Source organism: Lachnellula hyalina (genome assembly GCF_007821495.1).
Source record: "Lachnellula hyalina strain CBS 185.66 chromosome Unknown contig00005, whole genome shotgun sequence".
Taxonomy (NCBI): Eukaryota; Fungi; Ascomycota; class Leotiomycetes; order Helotiales; family Lachnaceae; genus Lachnellula; species Lachnellula hyalina.
The window spans coordinates 150,312-162,830 of NW_022157119.1; the positions used below are offsets into that span (position 1 = coordinate 150,312).

Consider the following 12,519-nt stretch of genomic DNA (forward strand, 5'->3'; position numbering starts at 1 on the left):
CACTAGGACCTCATTCAACTCAAGGGGTGATTAATTACTCCGTTTAAGATCAACACAACTGTAGGACTTCCCAGACTGGATTCAACCAGGCCTTAGCCTTCTGTGGCAATATGTCAAGAGACCAGATGTCCACTATAACCAATATCGAAGCTCAACAAACGCCGAATGCCAGACCCGAAAGTACTGAATATGAATATTAACATACTAAGTAAGATTGAGGCCGGTGAAAGGTCTGGTCAAGTAGCTGATGCGAGGCTGGAGTCGGTAACAGAAGCTTATGATGCACTGATGGGTCGAAGTATATTTAGGTTTCTGACAGTAAAAGGCTGGGGAAATCGGGTAGGTGAACGTCTAGATTTAAATCGAGATTCAAGTCTTTGATGTCTCAAGAATGCCAGATGCCAATCGTGTATTCGTGCTTTGTCACTTATAAAATAAAAAACAAGTCGTCGAGTTCGAGATCTTTCCGAAAGCTCCTATTCACGTGACTCACAAGCTAGTCCCAATATCCCTGCCACGCTAAGATATGGCTTCCAACTTTTTTCTTTTCGGCATTTGGGCTGAACCTCAAGCCTTCCTGAGATTGAACGCTACACAATCTAGAGAAATCTCAGGGCAAGACAATCCTGCGATCTTCTCTAAATATCCAAAGCTCTTGACATTCAGCTACAATCTGAAAGTCATATTGATATATCTTCAACATGGCTACCCATGCAAACGTCAACCTTCCTCTCCCCGTCCTTCCTGAGGGCTGGTCTGGAGAGAAGGACTTCAAAGCAATTGGCAGCATCTCCGCAGCTACCCAACGCAGCATCGAGCCCGTCGGTCCTCACTTCCTCGCGCACGCCCGCCGAGCCCGTCACAAGCGTACCTTCTCCGAAGATGATCGTATTCAAGCTCAAGAGAACGCTAAGAAGGTCGAGGACGATGACAGCGGAGAGATCAGCGAGCCCGAAGACCCATCGATGCTCTTGAGAGATGCCAAGGACTGGAAGGTATGTTCCCCTGCCCTCCATATACGAAAGACATACATACTAACTCCCCACAGCAACAAGACCACTACGCCGTCCTCGGCCTCTCCAAATACCGCTACAGAGCGACTGAAGACCAAATCAAGCGCGCCCACCGCAAAAAGGTCCTCAAGCACCACCCCGACAAGCGCGCCGCAGCCGGCGGCACCGAAGACGACAGCTTCTTCAAATGCATCCAGAAAGCCACCGAGGTGCTCCTGGACCCCATCAAACGCCGACAATTCGATTCCGTCGACGAGCGCGCCGACGTCGAGCCCCCTTCCAAAAAAGCCGCCAAGGACGGCAAGTACTACAAGCTCTGGAGCGCCACCTTCAAAGCCGAAGGCCGCTTCAGCAAGGTGCAGCCTGTTCCGAAGTTTGGGGATGAGAAGAGTACCAAGGAGGAAGTGGATGCGTTTTACAACTTCTTCTATAACTTTGATTCCTGGCGTTCGTTTGAATATCAGGATGAGGATGTACCTGATGACAATGAGAACCGTGATCAGAAACGCCACATGGAGCGTAAGAACAATAATGCGCGTAAGAAGAAGAAGACGGAGGATAGTGCGCGTCTGAGAAAGCTTGTCGACGATGCGATGGCGGGCGATGCGCGCATCAAGCAGTTCAGACAGGAAGCGAACGCCAGCAAGAACAAGAAGAAGCTAGACAAAGAGCAGGCCGAGCGGGATGCCAAGGAGGCCAAGGAGAAGGAAAAGGCCAAGGCAGAGCAGGACAAGAAGGATGCCGAGGAGAAGGCCAAGATAGAGCGCGAGTCCAACAAGAAGAACAAGGAGCAGGCCAAGGCTGCTGTGAAGAAGAACAGGCGTGTAATGAAGGGTAGTGTCAAGGATGCGAACTACTTTGTTGAGGGCGAGGCTCCGGCTTCTGCTATCAACGCCGTGTTGGCTGATGTAGAGACTATCCAAGGCAAGATCGATGCCGATGAGACGGCCGAGTTGGCGGATAAGTTGAGGGATCTGAAGCTGGCTGCTGACATCAAGAAGGTCTGGACTGCTGAGGCTAAGAGGCTGGTTGACGCAAGCAAGATCAAGGCGAGTGATATCAAGACTTTGGCCTAGATGTACTGTTAGATTAGTGCAGGGGGTGTATTAGACAGATAGATTGCGAACAGATGGATGCCAGACTAATATATGGGTTTCTGCATTACTCCGCACTTGTTTATTCTGTGATATTCTTGCATGCGGAGTAGTGCTCCCTTTTTAAAAGGCGTTCTACTCCGCATAGTGCTCGCTTTGATTATTTCAGCTGTCTGTGACGTCCTATCATAGCATTATTGCATTTACTAAACAACGGGTCGTGTACCCCATGCCTAAGGTACATCTACCAACTCCTCGCAGTCTTAATATCATCTGTATTCAAAATAATACACCTCTTGCCTCTACCTCTACCACCCCGTCCTATTCCATTCTTGGGCTCTCTCAGCCCAATCGTCTTTCGAAATTCAGTTCGTCGTACTGCGTAGACAGCATTTCTGCGAAACCTTTAACAAGCCATTTGCCATTATGAAACATAAGAGGAAGAAACACCTCCTTCGCGACTTCCACTTACCAAGTATTCTGAAAACATTACGTAGCGTTCTCTTAATCCTCTGTTTCGCCAAGTGGCCCCCGTCCGCCTCAAGACTGGGGCAAAAATGTTAGCGATTTCAACTTACACCAAAGCAAGATCACAGACCGCGTAGAAGATGCCAGGATATGTTTTATTTGATTCATGTCTATCTATAGAAACTGTACCTTTCCTTCATAGGCTCCGTCCATCTGGAACATAAGTATGAATGTATGTACATGGCGGAAAGAAACGTGCTTATTTAAGAACTGGGGATTAATTTGTGGGGGATTGAGGTGACTGTGTAGGTTTTGGGATAGGTCAAGGAAAATGTGCTTAAGATATACCAAGATATGGTGAAGTTCTGGGGAATTTGCGGTGAATAAGTCGTGCCATGCAAGACTTCGACCTGATAAGCATATTTTCTACTTGCTGCGTGTTCAGTGGCTGTGAGGTCAAGCGAGTTTTCGATCTGATGGCGATTACTTCTACTAAAAATGTGCTGTATATCAGGGGTGAAGACGTTTTGCTGTCGTGGGTTCGGGAATAGAAGTCTTTGCAAAATGAGCAGCCCATGCTAGATCTTCCAGACTAGCCAACAAATCAAGGACCTCGATCTTCCACGATGTAAGAAGTTCGCTGAATAAAGTGACCACTTCTAAGAGGTGCCTGGATCATATTCAGAACCCTCCGAGTCCGAACTTTGAGACATGGTATCGACGTCTGGGTTGAACAAGTCCTCGATATCTATGTCTTCAGGCTTTGGATCAACCTCTTCTATCTCCGTGGCGAGTACGATTTTCGTGGCCCATCTAGCCTTGATTTTATCGAATGACGCTTGAATATCCTGCTGCAACTGGAGCTTTGCAGCGCATTGGTTGATCTCGTTTGTCTCCTCTCTTAGACTGTGGTTCATGATCATGGTTTCGAACTCATCGCGCATCTGGGTTGAAGCTTGTATGGTTCCTTCGCCGAAGCTGGCTGGGAGGCTGCCCCATAAATTAAGAAACCCAGCCTGGATGGCTTTGCTGCCTCGTTGGTACATGCGACGGGCTATCTTCTTCGCATGGTTAATATGGGTAACTTGATTACGCTTGAAGTGTCCGGTGCCTAAGAAAGCCCGTCAGATGTATTTTGGAGAACAGAGAGCTTGCACTTACCGGCTTCTGCGGCACATTGATCGTAAATAGGAGCCCAACTGTCTTCAACTTTTGGCTTGACGGTTCGATGCGCCTCGCGAGCAGCGTCTTGAATCTTGTCATTAAAGATAGTGAAGGAATGCTTCTGAATCTGAGCCGGAATTCTGAGGATGCTCCCCTTCCACTGCTCGACTGCCTCAGACATCTCAGGGCATACATCTGTAGTTGAAGCTGCTACTGATTTCACAAAGTTCTGAACCAGTCTGGAAGTATCAAAGTCGTAATTGCTACGAACATCTGGAAGCCTGTGATGGATAATCCGGGACCATTGTGCGATAAGCGGCTCTAGATAATTCCCAGCCTAATGAATGTTAGATGGAACGTCAGATTTCACTAGGTCTGAACTTACCAACTCTTCGTTCCAATTATACGAAATGCCTTTAGAAGTTGTCCACTCCCCTTTGTTTCGATTAAGAGCTCTATGAGTAGACCAATATATTGGCTTTTGAGCCCAACTCTTTACGATGCGTTCAGTTTCTCTGGCTGCGGTGATCTCATTCTTGGGCATCTTCGAACAGATACCGGAATCAACCAGCTTATTACAAACTTCAACGATACGAGCATTTATATTAGAGAAGTCCTATGTCCCATGTTAGCGGTGGTCAAGGTCGGTCACGATATCAATAAAGCCATCTCAGATGCTAAGACGTACCTTCTTCAAAGTGTCGAAATTATCATCAAAGATCTTCTCTATCATCTCTCTCTGGGTCAGCAGCATCTTGAACTCAGCAGAAGTATCTGCAACCCAAGGCGCAATTGAGAGCTCAAGGCTCACAACGTCCTCTAGAAAAGAAACTGCATGGCGTTCGCGATCTTTCAATGTTGTCTCAACAAGCCATCTCTGGAGTAATGGTATTCCCGTGTCCGAAAGCCTCGGGAAGCCTTCTACGTGCTTCGATTCTTTTGTCATTTCAGCGAATGCAAGTGCGGAAACGCAGAACACCTGGAGTGGCTTCTTGTTTGGTTGTCCCATCTGCCTTAGGACATTCTGGTAGTCTTTCCGGAGCTCTGCTGTCGACACCTCGTTCCGATTATTAATGCATGCTGCCTTCTGTAGAGAGTGGGAAAGCTTAATGGCATTTTCGAGTTCCCTAATTCTTTCTTGGCCATCGTATAACTTGCTTCCAGCAACATCGAGTTTTTCCTTGGCCTGTCTTATTCTCTTGGAAAGAGAATTAACTTTTCTTTGCATCTTCTTCTCTTCCTCGCTAATTGGCTGGTTTACTATTTGTCTCATAATCAGTAATTTATCGGAGCTGGAAGGTGCCGAAGCTTGGAAACATACCTGATGTATCATCCACATCATCTCTTTTACGTTTTCTCGGACGGCTGACTTTTAGCTCCTTACCTACTCCTGGTATCTTCGAGTATGCTTTGCGAAGCTCGCTATAGAGAAGCTTGCTGCTGACTTGAGTTTGCTTATGCTCAGCGCAGAGGTCACGTACCTTGTCCAGCCTGACGTTGTGGGTTTGCTCCAACTTAAATTGATAAGATAATGCCTCCTCCACATTAGGGTGCGTCTTGATGTATCGGGGAGTATTGAGCGATGAATCTGTTTTTGATACAACAAAGCATAAACTCTCGCTGGAGAAATGATTATCCAGCAGTAGTGTTCTTTGCGTGACTCTTCCAAGCAAGTCTTGTGCCTAAGTCAAGTTAGAATGATACCGATAGTATTTTGCGTGAGAGACCTACGGGCTTGTCAGATGCTGCCCGCTGCGTAGGAGCAACAACACAAGTCACCTTAAGGTGTTTTTGGTAATTTTCGGCAATCGCTCCGCGCGCAACATTTGTGTCCATGCTTCCGGGAAGATCCACAAGAACGATGCCATCTTCCAGGATCTTTGACTTTACAAGAATGCGAACCAACTTGACCAAGGGCCAGTGGGCAAATGACTTACCACCGTCTTCTTTGGAATTGCTGCTGTCAATGAAAGGCTTGATTTTCGCCGCAAAACCATCTCGAGTACTATCAGCTACGCACTTGCTCTTTCCTAGGATGTTCTTGACATTTGGGTGGTCAAGAAGGTTTTGAACTTTGTAAGTTTTAAGGTCCTCTGGAGTCTTGATGTGAGGGTAGACGCATTTGAGCTTTTGGAAAGCAGCTTTAATCCTCATATCGCGCTCCAAGTCAGGCTCCCCATCTTCGCCATCATTGTCTAGGAGAATTTAGTATCTGCTTTCATGTATGATTTAAGAGCGAGGGAGCGGTACTCTGGGCCCGGTCCTTTAGGTCCTTGAACAAAGTTTCAAGTTCCACGCGCCAGTCATCCTCACTAATTCTGTCGACCTTGGCTGTAAACTCCAGGTTGCTGTTTTCGCTAGGATTGTATGCAATCTCAACACAGACTGCCGTACACGCTTTTTCGTCGTCGGCTGGGAGAAGGTCGTCTTGTTCGAGTAATGCGTTGATTAAACTCGATTTTCCTGCACCAGAGGCTCCTAAGAATCCAATGAGCACTCGACACTCCTTCTTGTTGTCGTAAATGCTCTCTTTAAATAATGTCAGTAATGCAATGTTCCATGAGCTGACCTAGTAAAGCAATTCAGGCCAGCAAATAATAATTCGAGAACGACTTACGGATTCTGCCGAGCCAGTTCTGGGTGCTTGTGACCTGCGAAGAATGCTTCTCGAGTGTTAGTTTAATACCTTTGAGGCAGACTTCTGCATCTTTGACCGCAGCCTCTTTGATTTCAATCTGTTGCAAGAGGTTCAGGTATTTACAGTCACGCCACACTGGATCGGTATTAGGTGGCTCCGGGGTAACGCTCCACACACTATCGACCTTAAGCTGTGGAGTTGGGGGATCTTGCTTCATATTATTGGCAACGGGTTCGGATTCGGTGGAAGCACGAGAGCGAGGCTCGCTCTTAATCTCAGGCTCCGCCATGGAGCATGAGATTATATGAGAGAACTTGTGAGATATTGATGTTGAAGTTGTTGGACAATGAATTTGGAAGCTGAGGATATCAGTAGAGGCCAAAATTTGAAGTTGAGGAGGTGCTGATGGAAAATAGAGCTTACTTGAAAGCGAAGGAGATCAATTGAGAAGCAAGGACGTTGAAATCAGAGGTGTTAAGATGATTCACGAGCAGTTGCTTTTGTGGGAAAGAGCAGAAATCCTTGATGACAGCTTTCGCTACGGAGCATTAGTAAAAGAGAGATATAAAGTGAATCGACAAGTTCAAAACGGCAGAGTGAATTAATCGGTGGAGAGATGGACAGAATATGAGAAGGAATGCAAGATTTGCAGTTGCTACTCGTTCGAGCCTTGAGATATGCACAGGATTCGAGCTCTTCCACCTTCTTGGCTTTCGAGATGAGGGTTGAAGGATTGACCTCTGAGCGTGGAGCAAGAAGGGACGTATAGCTGTTTGTTGACTTCGAGATGTTGAAGGGAAATTCTTGATTGGGTGAATGTGAAAGGCGAAGATGAAGTCAACCTACCGGATTAATAAAATCTGTGGCATGCGCGATATACCATAGCAGAGAGTATCGTAATGTGCGAAGGAAGATGTATGGCGGTATAATACTAGTGAGGAGTCGCAATGGAAGAGAAAGAATTGAAGAATGAGAGATGTTGGAGATTTGAAGGAGGTTGTTGGTGAATATTTAGCAGAAAGATTGAAAGCAAGAAGCGAGGGGCGAAAAGGGGAGTTTCTCAATAAATAAGCGAAGAGCACGGTAGAAGATGTCGCTGTAAATGGCAGCTGCGTCCAACATCCGAGTTCAAAACGGAGAAAGGAACTTTTTGTTCTCGAAATTTAGTGAAAGCGAGGTCAAATCACATGGAGAAAATTGCATAAACATGAAGGCTGGGTTTGAATTATTTTATTGGTTTCTGTAATGACTGTGTACTTGCGCTATCCCTCGAACGGAGAATAGAGAGAACGTTCCTGTTTGGGTGCAGAATGACAACGTGAATGTAATAAAAGCTTTCTAGTAGTGATTTCCGGTTTGGGTGAATCAAGAAACGGACCGTGTCAAAGAAAACTTGCATAAGAAATATAATCATGTGGTGAGGTATTATGGAATGGATGTGAATGTATCCGCAAGATTGCCAGCGAGGTGGCATTCTAAAAAGATATCTTGCGAGGCATGTATAATAGGAGGTGGCAATGTTTCTGTGTGCTCGAAAGAATGTTGGCGAGTGTCCAGTCTGATATTAATCAGACTTTTTATTGCGCCAGAGGTCTATGAGAGGAGAAACATTAAGATTGTTGAGTGGAGAGAAAGCACTGCTTCGTATCTGATGTTACTGCATGGCCGGGAGATAACAGAACTGGCAGAGGATCAGGAAGAACCGCAGGCTGACATATGGTGAAGGATGACTAGTCATCTTCAGCGCTGCTACTAGTTTCGTAGTTTTCTTCGTCATCAACTTCTTTCTGAAGTTTCTCCAGGTCGAATAGACGATCATCATCAAAGAGCTCATCCTCGGAGTCTTCATTTTGGTGCTGTTGGGCTTGGTCGTTAGATTCCCACGACTTTGCAAGATCATTGATGTTGGACAAGAGGTCCTTTTGGAGAAGGATTTTGGAGTTTGATTTGACTTTTCGAGTCTTGTTGCGGAGACTGTTGGAAGTGTTTTGTTCAAAGAACAGCTTCACCTCTCCTAAGATCTGTTCAATCACTGCGTTTGATGCTCCAACCAGCTTAGCAGGGATGGTGTTGAGTAACTCATCCAGCGCAGTTTTGACGGCTTTGTTACTCGCTTCCTGCATACGCTTGCCACTATTCTTCATATGAGACTTGTGGGTTGCTTTATTGCGTTTATAATGTCCCCTACCTGTGAGATAATTAGTTTAAAAATGGTACAAGGCAGGGAAAGGAACACCTACCGCTCTCTGAGGTGCATTTAGCGTACACAGGCTCTAGAAACTCTTTGACGGCCGGAGCTGCAAGGTAATGCGTTTGTCGCATTGGATTCTTGATTTTGTCAAAGGCAGACTCGGTTTGATCGCGCCAGAGGGTTTTAGTGCGGAAAATATGATCTTTAAGGACCTGAAGAGCGTCGTACACTTCGGCTCCAAATAGATTTTCTTCAACAGTCTCCGCAAAATCCGAGATAAGAGTAGTGCCGGTCTCAATGTACAAAGCCAGCTCGCTAGGAATATCGTCGGTGAAAGTAGAGGTCCAGGCAGGAAGCAACACAGTCGTCACGTCATAGACTCTAGGCCATATTAAAGCTATATCAATGGAGATAGTAAGTCGAACTTACATGTCATCATTCCAGTGGTGCTCGACACCTTTTGAATTGGTCCAAGTACCTCTGTCACGGTTAATCGTTTTGTGAGTGCGCCAATGAAGCTTTCCCCATTTCTTAGCGATTTCGGGTCCTTTTGCGGCGGCTGTCTTTTCTGCGTCAGGTACTTGAGAATAAATGTTGGTCTGCACGTGGTCCTTCATTTTGGTTGCAGTCTGAAGACCAAGCCGAGAAAATCTCTGGGGGAAGCAGTCAGATGTCTTTATAATATCTCATTTCAAAGGTGACATTGTAACCAGAAAACATACCTGTTGAAGCTCAAGCACCTCTCCGTTTAGGTCAGGCTCCCACTGCTCTCTTGTCTCTGCTCTCATCTTTGTATCGCCATAAGAGTCATTGATCCAAGGCTGCACCCAGGCTACGAAATTCTCAACATCCGCCAGAAATGCCAATGCATACTTGTCCCGAGTATGAAGGGTGGTTCCCATTAGCCAATCCCTTAGAGCAGGAATTTCAGTATCTTCAACTGTTGTAAAGCCCTGAATTCGTTTATCCTGTGCTTGATAAGTCAAAAACACAGAAGCAGAAACACAAAAGACCTGCAAGTTATCCTTTGGTTTGCGGCCCATCTCCAGAAGAGAACTCGTAAAATCTTGCCTGATAGCTTCCGCTGAGAGATTGTTCCGATACTTTATGCACTGCGATGCAATTCTATTTCGTGCGTGCCACAAAGCTAGCTCAATGTTGCATTTTCGTCTTCTGAGGGACAAAACTTGGGATTTCTCGGTTTGTAAAGTATCCTTTGCGTCGACTACGTTCTTTTCTAGACTTGCTAACCTCGACATGACGGATGGCCGTCTGGATGTCTGTTCAAGCTGAGAAACTGGTTTGAATCAGTACCCGACCGTATTAAAAGTATGCAGAAGAACTTACAGATTTGAGCTGCGTGGCGCTTACGCTTGCGCTTTTGGCCATCTGTTATAGGATTAATGATGTCTTCGATCTCGTTCAAGAATCCTCTAGCAGCCTTTTTGCCTTTTGCGATGCGCCCGCTTAACTCTTCAGCCTGGCGCTCAAGATCTAATATCTTCTTTTTATCAGCTAAAACTTGTTGGACATCATCAAAGCATTTCTCCTGCAGTTCCGGATAATCTTCGATGTATCCACCATTCTTGGAAGTTTTATCAAAATCTCGGTCAGTCTGTGAAAGAATAAAGCAGAGCGACTCTTGATTATAAAGTCCATCGAGTTGCAAATTGCGCTTTGTCATCTTCTCAAGTAGATCGTGGGCCTATTCACAATGGTTAGCATCATATACCCATGTTGGAAGAGCAAACAAACATTCTTCTCATCGATGCCTCGGATAGCATTTGCTACAATACAAGTGATGGTTAGCTTCTTGTAGTAAGCAGCCGCAACTGCTGATCTAGCAGAATTAGAGTCTGAGCTGCCGGGTAAGTCAACAAGCGTGATGCCGGTGTTTAGTATCGGCGCCTTGACGAAAACTTTCACAAGCTTGATTAGGGGCCAGAGCGCGGCAGCTTTACTATTAGAGTTTCCACTGTCAATGTAGATTTTCAGCGCCTTGGAAAATCCGGTCTTGGATTTGTGTGCGATCTCCGTAGGGGAACCAAACAGTTTGCTAATTGATGAATGTCTAAGCAATTCTGCAGCAGATGTGGCCTTTAGCCCATCAATATCTTTGACATGTGGGTAGACAGCCTTGACCCTGTCGAGTGCTTGATTGATGCGATCATTCCGCTCGTCGGGATCGGTCTCATCGTCATCTTTGTCCATAGCGGCTGGTTCGGGTTCTAAATCAAGAAAAAGCTGCTGCAGCTCTGCTTCCCATTCATCCTTTGTCATGAAAAAGATCCTGGCTCGGAACCTTGAAGCAATATCATCGACATCATTTTTCGAGACTTCTACAACAACAGCAGTGCATGCTCGACCGGTCATAGATGGTAAAAGATCTTTCATTCCAAGCAGGGCATTTACAATGGTTGTTTTGCCGCTGCCGGTGGAGCCAAGGAAGCCAACATAGACTTCAAGACTTCTCTTCCTCTTCTTGACGGTTACTATGTAATATTAGTATTCTAGCCAACAATGGGAGTCTTGCCGGCGAGGAAGCAGAGGAAGCTTACAGATTTTATCGATACGTCCCTGAGCAGAGGGGTTTGTGGGCAAGTGCAACCGCATAGTCCGAAGAAACTTGTCCAATGCAGCAAGCCCATTTTGAACGGCTTGCTCCTTAACCTGAACCGACTTGGCACGATCCAAAATATCATTTCTTTTCCATACCGAATTTACGAAAGGTGACTTGTGAATTTCGTCTGGTGGATCTTCGTTTTCAGAAGAATCAGACTCTTGCTTAGGCAGCGGCGATGAAGATGATGGGAAAGAGCCAAGTGAAGATCGGGGTTTGACTGGGTTTGATAGAATCATTTTCGGCTTCTTTTTGACTGGTCCTGCCATGGTATCTCTTCCTGCTGAATCCGTTCGCTGATGTTCTAGGGGCTTTGTCGAGGCTGAGGTTGATGAGTTAGTAAATGGCAAGAAGGTGAGGCGACTGAAAGTCGCAGATGTAGTGGTGAAATCAAAAGCAGGAAAGTGAATATGTGAGATTGAATACACTGGTAAGGCGAAGAAGTACAGTTGTTCTTTGAAGGTGATAGGATGTCTGGGGTCAAGGACGAGGGAACCTGGAGCTTTGTTGTTTGGTAATGCTTGAGAAGAGAATGGAAAGGTGGTGTATACAGGTAGTTGTGCATTGTGGGAGGAGACAGAAGGTGAAGAAGGCGGAAGGGGATGAGTGATGAGTGATGATGAGGTAAGTTGATATATCGAATGAGAATAAAGGAGAACTTACCTGTATTGAAATGAATTATGCTCCCTTGTGCTGCCGCGCTGTTGTCTTGCTTTTTATTGAGGGGAAGACAATTTTGGGGAGGTGTTTGGAAGATGGAAGTTATGTCGAGATGAGAGGAGGGAGCTTTTGTAGCGAATTAGGCAAGCTTAGCTTTTGAGAAGTGGTGAATTGAATAGACGTCTCATCACCTGAAATGGTTCTAAGAAGATGAGGTATTGTGAGAGATGATTCCACCAGAAATCATAGCGATGGTTGATGCCCTGAAGTGTTCAAGGTCTAGTGGTGGAGACTCCAAGAACCAAAGGTAATTAAGAGTAGAAGAAAGGAGGTTTGTAAAGTCAGCCTTGTAAAAATCGAGTGAATACGGTGGTAAAGAAGGAAAAAACAATCGAATTCGACTTTGCTGCGGCGAGATGCTGATAAAAGTTGTCAAGAGAAGTAAAAGTGTTCGAGACCTGAGCAACCGATATAGAGAAGCGGGTATTGCGAGAACAATCTCGAGGACGAGGGAAAGTGTTAGTGAGACAAACAAGTGAGTGAAGATAGGGCATTCACAATTCATACTTCAGAGCATCGTTCTCACTCCATATAGGGAGGTGCTGACAGCGTTCACTCAGCGTAACATCATCGTCAACCACAAGCGCCCTTGCAACTCGTTGTTAAGATAG

At 45.8% G+C, this 12,519-nt stretch overlaps 2 protein-coding genes across 2 annotated transcripts; one reads left to right on the plus strand and one right to left on the minus strand.

The window, feature by feature from the left end:
* Window positions 1-701: 701 nt before the first annotated feature.
* Window positions 702-2,089, plus strand: zuo1 (Zuotin; the record flags this gene model as incomplete). Its single annotated transcript, XM_031146179.1, has 2 exons — window positions 702-995; window positions 1,049-2,089. The coding sequence occupies 2 exons, from the start codon at window positions 702-704 to the stop codon at window positions 2,087-2,089; spliced, it is 1,335 nt and encodes a 444-aa protein (XP_031009415.1).
* Window positions 2,090-3,234: 1,145 nt separating this feature from the next.
* Nuggc_2 (Nuclear GTPase SLIP-GC) lies at window positions 3,235-6,666 on the minus strand (the record flags this gene model as incomplete). The annotated part of the gene is made up of 8 exons (XM_031146180.1): window positions 3,235-3,686; window positions 3,737-4,076; window positions 4,125-4,355; window positions 4,428-4,999; window positions 5,061-5,421; window positions 5,471-5,934; window positions 5,990-6,268; window positions 6,357-6,666. The coding sequence occupies 8 exons, from the start codon at window positions 6,664-6,666 to the stop codon at window positions 3,235-3,237; spliced, it is 3,009 nt and encodes a 1,002-aa protein (XP_031009414.1).
* Between the last annotated feature and the right edge of the window lie 5,853 nt (window positions 6,667-12,519).